This window comes from Aulonocara stuartgranti, assembly GCF_965226115.1.
Source record: "Aulonocara stuartgranti genome assembly, chromosome: 17".
NCBI lineage: Eukaryota > Metazoa > Chordata > Actinopteri > Cichliformes > Cichlidae > Aulonocara > Aulonocara stuartgranti.
This window is the reverse complement of record NC_138953.1, coordinates 36,795,781-36,808,336: the sequence shown is the minus strand read 5'-3', so window position 1 is coordinate 36,808,336 and position 12,556 is coordinate 36,795,781. Positions and strand designations below refer to the sequence as shown.

The 12,556-nt window shown below is 39.7% G+C and overlaps 1 protein-coding gene across 1 annotated transcript in view; it reads left to right on the top strand.

Moving 5' to 3' along the window:
• The window catches only part of LOC309692381 (copine-8), a 103,587-nt gene that overhangs the window by 26,654 nt on the left and 64,377 nt on the right, over window positions 1-12,556 (top strand). Inside the window, exons 2-3 of the mRNA XM_082510799.1 lie at window positions 9,390-9,430; window positions 11,523-11,569. Coding sequence (XP_082366925.1) covers window positions 9,390-9,430; window positions 11,523-11,569 — 88 coding nt within the window. The remainder of the gene's footprint in view (window positions 1-9,389; window positions 9,431-11,522; window positions 11,570-12,556) is intronic.

Sequence of the window (12,556 nt, the reverse complement as noted above, 5' to 3'; positions counted from 1 at the left end):
ATACCCAAAGTGGTAAGCCTCGGGGTACTTTATTGTAGAAATCAATATTTTGAGAGGGGAATGAGAGGTGCGCTTTTTTTGCCAGTGGTAGAATTTTATTCCTTTCTTCATAGTGTAGACTGCAAAATATTGCACAACATTTAAATTACAAAAATAAAAGCATCAAAATTCCAAATCGCTGCCACGAGATGAGCGTTTCTGGGAAACTCTGTGCTAAAAATACAAACACTATTTGAGTCTTTATTCCTGCAGACCTCTCTGTGACTCGGATGGCAGCTTTTCGCTTTCCGCTGTCTGCCTCTGGATAAAAAGAGAGAAGGAGCGAGAGGAAAAAGAGTGAGCCATGACTCATTCACATTATCCTCTGAAGTGGAAATCCTGACAACGTAATCACACATACGAAAACACACACACACACTCACAGAGTATATGCATGCAGGGGGAGCCCAGGAGCTCATTTGGAGTGCCACCATGTGTGATGTGCTTTGAGCAGCAGTCAGTCTGTAGAGCCTCAGATTCAACTCTTGAATATTCTATTCGGACATGTGCCCCTAACTACACCTCCATGCTGACACATTATTGCAGTGGTGAGAGTGTTTTATAGCATAAATGTGTGTGTTCATCATCTGATGTCTAGGTTTATTCGTAAAGTCACAATAAGACTTCTTAGAGGGTTGTTTTGCTTTACCTCGCCACACTTTTGCTTACAGCGAGAGGAGGCTGTGGCCGCACCGACTTATTTCGAAAGAAGGAGAGTTGATTCACCATTCACCATCACCGCCTGTGATTGTGACAGCAGACACGGGATGACATAGCTGTCACTGTGACTGTGGCTTGTTTCTGTTGTTATGATCTTGGCTGTGACACATTTGTTTTTAGTATGTGCAACACTGACTACATGCAGCACTTGTGGGTGCGTGTGCAGTAATGGTCATGCTGCTGCACTTTGAACCCTTGTGACCAGTCGGGAATACAGTTGTCAGGAAATGGTAACAGATAGAAGTAGAAACTGTAACTCCAGCTAAAGGTACCGTTACAGTGTGCCAATTTAAATGGTTAGTGATCACTAAATGCATCAGTTCTCTTCCTGTAGTTTCTGTTGAGTCTTTATGACAGTCACCAACACATCATGAATCAGAAGTAGTATGAATCTCTTTGCAAAAAATAACCAAGCATCAAACTACAAGGCTGGAAAATGGAACAACTGCAAAAGTGCCAGAAACTGCAGTTCCTCTAATGGCCACTTGAGGAGGGGTCCAAGAGCGAGCACCTCTGTAAGTAAAAATAAATGTTACAGCATTAAAAAGCATTTTTGCACCCCGGTGCCCTCAAGATAATGAAGCTGTCTAATAATGTGTACCTTAGTGCCAAAAACTGCAGATGTTCCAACAGCTGCTTGAGGCCCATCTCAGTCCACCTCTCAGAATCTGTAAAAATGTCCAGCTTAATATTAAACAGCATATTAATTGCCCCGTACAAAAACATGGGCAGTCTCCCTTCATAAAAAAATGTAGGTTGGGGAAATTCTTTTAAGTTCTCACCTGTGTGGAGTCGGTTAATCTTTAAAGTTAGGGGCACGACTGCTGCCGATTGCCGGTATGCCAAACAGGGGGCTGCAGCCAGTAGTTTAGTAGGCCTTGCGTTTCACACCTTTGGCTGTTACTGTGGTGCTGGTGCCTTTAAGAGCATTAAAATGCAATTAGCTGACAAATAGTAACACTCATTGAACTGGGATATTTAATATTGTAGCATTTTATTTATCTGTTACCGGGCACTACTTAGCAGGTATGCGTATCTGTTCCCCTGCAGGATTAAGAGATGTCGCTAGCTAACCTAGCTTGCTGGCGTTAGTGGATAACTTCACCTTCTTATTAGGGCTGGGTATCGTCACTAATTTCTAGAATCGATTCAATTCCGATTCACAAGGTCCCGAATCGATTCGATTCATGATTCGATTTAATTCGATTCGATTCAATTCGATTTGAATCTGGGAAATTTTGACAGTCAGAAATATTATAATTCAGATCAGTACATTTACAAAATATTCCGCAGTACATCAAAAACGAAAGAAAACCATTAATCAACATATGAACATTACCTCTGAAGTTACAGCGGTTTTATTAGAGACACTGCGTTTTGCATTTTGCATAATTTTAAAAAGTTTACATTTGTTCAGTATTGAACAGCAGAAATTAGGTTTTCTTTTCGGAAGTAAGTAAAACGAAAAAAAACGTAGGCCGACAGCCTGTAAACAACGGTAGACTTGTGCGTAACAAGCAAGCCAATAATGAAGTACAGAGAGAGAGCTGTGGCTCGTGGTGGAAGCAAAACAGTAAAAGTCAGAGTGAATTCATGATGATGTTTATGTGAAGCGTAGTTTGGATCTTCTTTTGCTGCTGGTTCGGTCAATATTGTTTTGGAGAGACATCAAACTAACAGCTTTAGAATCAGCGCATAAAGGGCGTGAACACAAAGCGCGGACCCGCCGACAGATCAGAATCAGCGAGCTGTCGGCTTTCAGCCCCGACTGTGAGAAAAGCGACATCTAACTGATTCTGATCCGCGGGTCGCGCTGTGTGTTTAAGTCTTTGTGCCGTGTTCCTGCTCTCATTTACTGTCTTAGCTGTTTGGTGGTTGTTGAAAGTTTGTGAGATTTCACCAGAGATTCTGGCATTTCGGGCAAAATAAATTTATATTAAAAAAATCGATTCAGGATTTTAATGAATCGATTTTACGTTATCCAAGCCAGAATCGATTTTAATTGATAAATCGATTATAAAAACCCACCCCTACTTCTTATCCAAATATGCTCAATGCTGGCTATGAAAAGATAATACTGTGTCACTCAGAGGACTGACAATGAGGCGTCAAAATGTGGAGTCAAAACTAATTGGCAATGACCATTTTATATGCAGTCTGTGGATCGAAGGCCAAAGTGTTGTGAGGTAGTGTAAACCTTACTAGCCTACTGCACAAAAATAAATGAAACTTGACCTTTCAGGGCTACCATAGTTACACGGTGAAAGTGGTTTGTTCCTTCTCTCCCTAGTTAAGTAAAGATTAGTTATAGTTTGACGGCTTAAGAAGCCATCTTGAATGAGCTAAATCAGAAAAAAGCGAGTGTTAAAGACTGTGCTAAATGAGCATGAGCAGCTCTGCTGTGAGGCCTCACAGTTACTTCAAAACGAATTGACAAAGGGCAAGGATATAATTGTCACCACCGTGTCCTTATTTATTTATTTGTTTTGTTTGTCTGTTATTTTCTTTTGTTTGTAAGGATATTTATTTCCCGGTGTTCCCTGTGCTTCTCTCTGTTTACCTAAGGGTTCAGAAAACGGATGCACTGCTTGTTTAAAAAAAGAAGTGTGTGCTAATCCTCAAATGAGCTCATTCATTTATCAAATAAATGAGTTGTGCTTGCAGTGGTATAATCAGTGTAATACATGAGCTCAGAAAGGGCAAAGCTGAGTTAGTTGCTTTGTTACGTGATTAAGGGGATTTAGAAATAAAAGACTAAGAAAAAAACTATAAAATAACCATAAAATACATCAATACTAAGGCAGAATGGATGCTTGTTTTCATGTTGATTATACTAAATTCTGACCCTACCATGCAAATGTCACAGCAATTGAGAAATTGAGACACATCAAACCAGGCAACAATTCCTCAGTTCTTACCTGACACAAGTAGCATTCTTCTCCTCGTCTCCTCATGAGCTTCAAGGTTTAGTATGTTGTGTGAGGTGCTCTTCTGCGTGCTGTGGTTGTAATGAATGCTTTTGAGTTACTGTTGGAAGCACTCTGACCTCTGACATCAACGAGTATTTTCTTCGAGAAAACTGACGCTCACTTGATATTTTCTTTTTATCGGACCCTTCTCTGTAAACCCTAGACGTAGTGCTGGGCGATATGGAAAAAATATTTATCACGATATGAATTATTTTATATCACGATGACGATATATATCACGATATACCACCTGACCCGTGGTCATCTGGAAAGTACGCAGTCTGTAAACAGCGAGCGCAGAGGGTGCAGTCTTTGTTAATGACATGGATGGTTACGCTCATGTAGGGCTGCGTATCTCTGCTCGTCCATAGGTCAGTCGTCAAGGCATAATGCACGACACTGCAAACATCCGTCTCTACTTTGGCCCGGCATGCGTCATATAAGCGAGGCAACTCGACTTATAAGGACTTTGATGAGGTCACGAAAGCTGTCCTTCTCAACTACATAAACAGGGGCCATGCCTTTACAAATGTAACACGAGACGGCTCCTGTGATTTGTTTATGGCGCTGGGACGTTTTCTTATAAGGGCCTTGTGTGAAAGACTGCTGTATCTTTGGCTAGCTATAGTTTTTCTTTTCCCAACTTGCTCCTGTCGTTCCACAACTTGGTTTAGCTCGGATTTTCTGGATTCTTGAGCATTCTTTTTCGTGGACCTTCTGTAGGTGATAGGAGAGATTTGTTGTGTTGCCATCGGGTGCAGGAATAGTTTTATAGTATAGCTTGCAAATGGGCGTCTTCTGCTCCGTGTTGGTGCTGTTGAACCCAAAATGTAACCAAATCACAGATGTACCCCCTCTTTTCGGTAAAAGTGCTTCCTCTTGGGCTGCCTGTCTAGCTGTCTCTGCCTGTTGCATGTCCGGGCATGAAACTGCAACCTGTCGCACGTCCATCGTTTTGAGTTACCGTAAAGCATGTCGCAAATCCGGGTGCACGTAAAGCAGCACCATGTCGCAAAACCACAAGACGGAGTTTCTTTGCGAAAAATATCATTTTTTCATACTTTATTTTCTCTTGCATAAAGTTAAGAGTATGTATAGTGAGAAGACAACACTAATATATTTGCCACAGGCTTTTTAATGGTATATTTCATGTAATAATTTATAAAATTAGGCTAGAAATGATAGAAATGATAGAAGACAAATGGCACAATAGACACTTTTCTATCATCGACACGATATATATTGTCATCTCGCCCAGCACTACCTAGACGTGTTTGTTTAGGAAAATCCCAGCGGTTTGTCAAATCCTGAGAGTAGCTGGAGCTGTTTGGCACCAGCAGTCACTGCACATTTAAAGTATGGCTGTTCGATATAACGATATGTATCGGATGACTATATGAAAATGTCTATCGTTTTATATTACGCTATTGTTTGTTTTGTGGTGTCGCAAAATAAACCGTTTACAGCAATATTTTTTTCATTGTTTTGATGGTCACTGTATTAGCTATATTTATTTCTTAAACTTCTTTCTTTCTCTTATATTTAAAATAACCAAACTACTGATGGATAAGCGACTGTTTTTACAACGACGGTAAACACTGCTCCGCCGTCCGCTTGTTTATTTTCCACATAAACCTTTCACAATAAAGCGGAAGACCCTGTTGAGATTTTTCAAAATAAACTGAAACGATGACAAACAGAAAGACCAGTCAAAACAAATTGAGGACCTTATTTCTAAACGAGGGGCTACCTCTGTAGCATGGGCATGCTTTGGTTATGAAAAGTCTGACACGGATCACCTATGCAAGAGTCACGTAAAAGAGTATGGAGAGAGTTTACTAATGAGAAGCAAAAAAGAGCTGTCAGGTGCTCCAAATAAAGCTTAGATTCAAACGTTAGAACAGGCTTTTCCCCGCAGCACGCCGTGTAATAAATACTCACAAAGAAAACGGTAGCCGTTACAAGTTATGCCTAAAAATGTATAGTTTCATGCATCGGTCAAAACACTCGACTCCAGGTACACGACGCCAGCTGAAAACACTTCAAACAAGTCGAGTTGCCCGAGATTCACAGAATTTACAGAAAATGTTACATTTTTTAATATATATTGTTGTCAGGACGATAAATGTCTTCTATCGGGATATGAGATTTTGGTCATATTGCACAGCCCTAATTTAAAGTCACTTAAATCACCCTGTTTCTCCATTGTCATGCTGAGTTTGAACTTAGGTTGATCAGATATTTGCATTAATGGGCACTTAAACAGTGTCCATTTAGTTTTTTACTTGCAGTTCATCCAATTTATTTGCTTTAAAATCTTTGGAAATAAATGTACTTGGATTTTATTTACTGTCGACAACACAAACAGGCCTGAGGAGAATTTATATTGCTGCACTATTTGATATTTCCTCCAAAATTAATCAATGTTGGATTGATTTATAGATTACAGTGCATGTTGCATGTTTTCATTATAACTAAATAGGAGTGAGTTATTCATGTGAAGCCCAGTAAAACACAGAACAACTGCACTTTTTAGTTTGCTTGTTTCAGTTAAAAACATAACGTTTTTTCATTGCTGTCTTCTAAAATCAGACAATTTCTAAGGTTTTTAAGCAACAGCACCTACCAGCTAGATCAAAACAGTAATGCTTATTTAGTTATTTACTTTATTGTAAAAGGCACTATGACCAATACACTTGTTGTGTCATTTGACAGTACAGTCTCATTTTTATCATTCTCAATTTTATGTGCTGACTGATGCAGTTAAAAGCAGCCCAATTAAAATCCATTAAACTGACACTTTAGTTTTCAATCAGCAAGAATACTTTCAGTGATCTAAGAAGAATTCAAAGCACACAATTCATTAGCAAAAATAATTTTTCTGACATGTGAGATCTAGTAATGTTGGTTAGCCTAATTAGTGCAGCTCAGCTGACAAACTAGATTTAGGCTGGTGTCTAGGCATGTATCGACAAAGATGCCGCCAAATAGCAGATTTTGTGTTGCTGAAAATATCCCGTGTTGAATGGTGGCATTTGTGGAGACATAAAAATATCTGACTCAGGTTTTTATATCTTTTTGTAATAGACAGACGTGCTGATCAGAGACACAGAGTTTGTGTTCACCTGTAACAGACCACAGAATATTTTCTTGTTATGTTAATCATTGTAACTGGAGGTGTTTTGTACCTTGGATAATGGGTGGACTTGTTCCCGCCCTGTAAACATCTCAGCTGGATTGTTGTGGTCGTGTAGAAATGGTCACTGAGGCCGGTGTAGTCACACCATGGACAGACAACAAAACAAGCAATTAGACATATAAATGATTTGTGTGTCTGTGGATTATGGGAGGAAACTCAAACAGAAATCTGACCTGAAACCTTTAATTTGACATACTCGAGTTCAAATAACCGCGTCAGAGTGACAACAAATCATTATGTGTGCTGCATTTGCAGTAAATGCTCTGACATAAGTGAGGCTACAATTTTCAAATGAGCGACAGAGTGAGCTGAGAAGCAAACAAGCAGGAAGGACCGCCGGGATACCAAGAGGTTGGGTTTTTTTGCTTTTAGAGCAAATGCAAGAGTGAGACAGAGAGAAACATGTCATAGATTGTGTTGATAGGTTCACATGAAAGAAAGACAGAGAGGAAGTAAGTACAGAAACAGAGAGAGAAGTGGGCTGAAAGAAACAAAACTGACAGCAACACTGGTACTGGAAAGCAGCTCGAAGCCTTGATACTCTTAAGCCGTCGATGGTTTCAGGGCTTTGTCTTAGAACCTTTAAAAGTCTGCCACAAGCCCTGGGATTGAAAGGATGATGGGAAACATTATCCATATCTTTCATGCCCTTTGTGCAGCCGGGGCATGTCACATGGATTAGAGTGATTGGGAAGAAGATTTCTATTCATGCAGAGCTCTGTTCAGGCTGATTTCACCAAAGTGACAAGTTAGTGATCCTGTTAGTGTTCTGCTCTCTGATCTCTTCTTCTCTCCTCTCCAGGTGTGACTATCCTCAGCATCCTCGATCTTATTATTCAGAAATCAGAAGTAATCATAAGCTGTCATGCTGTTTTTATATCATCTCAGCTTTTTTCTTTGTTGGAGGGGGGGAAGCATAAATTCTTCATGGTTGTATTAATGCCCATCTTGGCTGAAACACAAGTTTGGAGGGCTGCACACTACAATGAGTCATCACTGAGAAGATTAGCTCAAACTTGGTGTTTTTGAAGCAAGGAGTGAAGCACCATGAAGACTGAATTCCCATTAAAAGTTTGAACTTCTATTATTAGTTGTATAAACTAGCGGTTGTGTTGTTATTGTGAATTTATTCTCTAAATGTTGATGTAACCATCAAAAGGTTTTCAGGTATTTGACGTGGAGGATAATAATACGTGCATGTTTTTTTGGGAAGACTTAGTACAGTTTCACTAGCCACACCCAGGCCTGATTACTGCCAGAGCTAGCAAATTAAGAAATCACTTAAATAAAGTGTTGCGACTCCCAGAGAACCATGGAGACAGCCATTATCCTCAAAGGAAGAAAATCTGGAAGAGTCGTGAAGCTTTCGAGGATCGGCCAGCCTAGAGTACCAAAATTACTCCAAGAGTGCAGGTACAACAACTTATCCAGGAAGTCACAGAAGAACCCAGAACAATATTTAAAGATTTGCAGGCCTCAGTTGTCTCAGTTAAGGTCAGAGTTCATGATTCAACAATAAGCAAGAGACTTGACCATGGGAGTAAAAACCACTGTGGACCAAAGAGAACATAAAGGCTCGCCTCACATCTGACAAGAAAAAATGTTGATCCTGAAGACTTTTTGAAAAATGTGGAGTCAGTTTGTGGATCGATGAGAATAAGTTGAACTTTTTGGAAGGTTTGTATCTTGTTAAATCTGACATGAAACTAACACAGCATTTCATACAAAGTACATCAAAGCATCGGTCAAACATGGTGGTGGTAGTGTGATGATCTGGGGCTGCTTGGCTGCTTCAGGACGACTTGCAGAAAATCCTGAAGGAGTATGGCCGATCATCAGTTCATGCTCTGAAGCTCATGCGCACTTGGGTTATGCAGCGGGGACAATGATCCAAAGCAGACCAGCAGATCCTCTCAATGTCTCAAAAAGCAAAACGAAGACTTGATCCGATTGAGATGCTTTGGTATAACCATAAACAGGCCATTCATGCTCAGGAACCCTCCAGTGTGGCTGAATTAAAACAATTCTGCAAAGAAGAGTGGTTCAAAATTTCTCCAAAGCTAAGCAAAAGACTCATTGCCAGTTACTGCAAACGGCTGATTGCAGTTCTTGTTATTAGGTTTAGGGAGCAGTTACTTTTCCTCACAGTGCAAAGTAGCTTTGGATATTGTTTTCCCTTAACAAATAAAATCATCATTCAAAAGCTGCATTTTGTAATTACTCGGGTTATCTTTGTCTGTACTGTATATGTTAACTGTGAATATAAGCAGCATGGTGTCTAATGTGGTTACACAGCACTTTGGATGTTATATTTTTTGTACTCCTGCACCTCATCAGGACGCTTCGCAGGTTTACTGTAAACACAATGTGAAGCCGGGAACATAAATAGTCAGTGTGTTAGCGTGGATTCATTTTCCAAGGCAACTGTGTTTCTAATTATTTTCCATATTGTGTCTCCACAGAAACCTGCTGGATAGGGACACCTTCTCCAAATCAGACCCAAGTAAGACGACATCTCTCTATCGCTCACTAAGACCACGTTTTAGTTAGTTTTATATTTTTCACTGCGTCAGTGAAATATAAAGAGGAAACAAAGGGGATTCCTTGATGATTTCCATGATGTGTCTGTAAACTTTTCATTTGATTTGCATAAAGAAAGGAAACAAAAAGAACAGTGTTAGGAATACATGAGAAAAAACTTGGGAAAAATAAGGGCTATGGGAGCGCTGTAAGGAAATGAAATAAGCAATTAATTTGGAGATGAACGAAGCGCATTTCTTTTGCTGTGACTCAATCTGTGTTTGAGTATTTTCTCACTAAATATGTTGTCTTGGCTTGAGGCACGGCTGACTAATACACAAAGCCTGAGAGCTTGAAAGCTTCTCCCTATAGATTCACAGAATGGGCGGCAATTCTCACGCTCCTCTTCCCACAGCTAAAATAAATGTAATAACACTGTCAGGGCTACTGCATAAAGTTGAAGGAGGGCTTCAGCGCTGGCTTGACAAATGTGTCTGCAGACAGTTTAAGCAGGGACTGCATAAAAAAGTACTTGAATATCTTGTTTCTTTTTAAGAAGGCACAGCATATTTACTTCAAGCAGCCATACTTCAGTGACACCTTGCCTGCTGTCCAATATGAAAACTAAGCTCACGCCAAGAAAATATTGATATTCCATTGTTTAGTTATTCTTAATGCTACAAAGAGGACTATCTAGGGATACACCAATCCAAATTTTTACAGTTCTGCAGTACCGACCTGATGCCAGTGTTACACGCATAAGCTGGAAGTTTGACGCTGAAATGTTGCTTTTCTAGTTTTCAAAATAAAATGCAGCAAGAAAATATTTGTTTAAATTACTAGAGATGAAAAAATTCAAAAATTAAAAGACATTTATTCACATTATTTGTTTGCATGAGTCACATGAGGAGTGTGCATGTATGGGTGCGTGTGCATTGGGAGTGAGGGTAGGGTGAGATCGATTTCTCCCTAAAATGAAACAGCGATTGTTGTCATATCATAAAAATAAGATATTGCGATGACTATTGTAATGAACCACTAATACACACACACGTAGTCAGCAAGCAAAACAGAGCATGTCAGCACATTCCCACGTGCATGGATGAAAAATGACTCAAGGTGATGGGGATGGCAGTGATGAGTACAGTGATGAAGATGACAGTGATTAGGAGCAGGAAGCATGGGCATTAACCATAAATTTAGTACTGCTTTTATGCTGAGTAGCTCCTGTGATTATGCTGAGCTCACTGACTTTAGCCCCCTGATATGAAGCAGCCTGACAGGAGGAAGGAGCAAGGAGGTGAAGGAGAGCGGGAAAACAGGATGTCAAAGTTCCTGAAAACTGAACGATACCTTGGATATGTCACTCGGTGGTAAAAAAAAAAATACCTAAAAAATCGAAAGAGCAGTGATCTATACAGGCAAACGAAGTTTAAATCTCTCTGTTCCCTCCAAAAGTATCCCCAGTGTTTGTCTGTCAGACGCAAAATCAACATTTTATGTGTCTGCGTGGGTGTTTGGATGTGTACATATCCTCATCAAAGAACATCAAAGGCCTTGAGGAATGAAGTATACGATGAGCGAGCTGCGTAATTTGCTTTTTAGAGAACTCTCTTGTTTTGAGAAATTGCATAATCACCCGAAATGATGTCTTTCACAATCTGAAGCCGGCGAATATAATGCACATATTTGTGACTCGTGAATGACACTATTAGACGCTTTGATGTTTTTCTTTGTTTAATATATATTTCTAATTCAAGCATTTATGGCTTATCAGTCATATTCTAATGGATCCATGAAATACCATGACATTTGATTTGTTTTTTGATTTTATTTGCTTGCTGTCTTATGAAGTAAGGCTCTCCTATTCATCCGTTAGTCAGCCAACCTGTCAGATAGTTAAAAGCTGGTTGTAAATACCAATATAATAATATTTATTTAGACTGCTTGCCCGTTTCTTATATATTATACATGATTATAAAGTAGACACTGACTAAAATGGCTGGGCAGTTGCTAAGTGAGTGTTAGTAAGGAGTTAATGATTAAAACTACTGTTTATGTGCCTCTTTTTACAGTATGTGTACTCTACACACAAGCCATGGGCAACAGGGAGTGGAGAGAGGTGAGTGTGTGCAAACCGGGTTTGAAACATTTCCTTCCATTTTATTAAACTTCTGTCCACTTCACTGCTGTCTTTCCATGTACACACTATGGAGAAAACAGAGTTCTTTTTGCATAGTTGCTAGAAATTGGCTGAAATTGGTCAAGTCATGTCAGAAACAGTGAGAAAGATTATTCATTAGTCTTTCCAGGAATGGATGCCCCAACAATTTCACCACAAGGCCAGTCATGTAATGCTCTGACATCTCAGACTCCACAGCGCTCGGTTAAATTTCATAACAATAAAAGTTACTTTTATCTGTTCCTTTATCACAAGGGGTCACCTTAGCAGGTAGCTCTGTCTGTACACCGGGTGCCCTTCCTAGCACAACCCCTAAAGGAGAATTGCTACTCTGGTTTTAATTAAACCAGCAACCTTTTGCTTATCAAGCAAATGTGCAAACCACTGCTTGCTTTGCAGCCACACGGCATGGGCTCCTTGCAGTCAGCAAGCCAACCATGAACTCTGTACACCAAAGTATTCCACAGTCAGATGTGCAACCATCTGACAGCTAAAGCAACAGGACAGTGATTCCAAGCAACGACGGTAAATCCAGAACAGAATTGCTGAAATAGATAAGAATCAGGGTGTTGCACTGAAAGCCTTGCATTAGCAGATACCCACAAACCTCAGTGATCTTAGGCGATGTTTTAAAGAAGAGTGGACCAAAGTTCCTCCATAACGATAAGAGACTGATAAAGTCAGAAAATTGTTATCTAAAGTTATCGCTGCTAAACGTGTTTCTACAAGCTATCACATAACACGGTGTTTTTCACGCACAGCTTCTACATTTCAGTTTTGTTTCTGTTAAATAAATGACGATACTCTATAATCTGCCACGCGTTGTTGTTCATCTGAGGATGTTAAACTAAACCAAATCATTTTTTGTCATATCCTGAGTCATAAAACCTTGGCATTGAAAAAGGGTTTGCTTTCTTTTTCACAAAT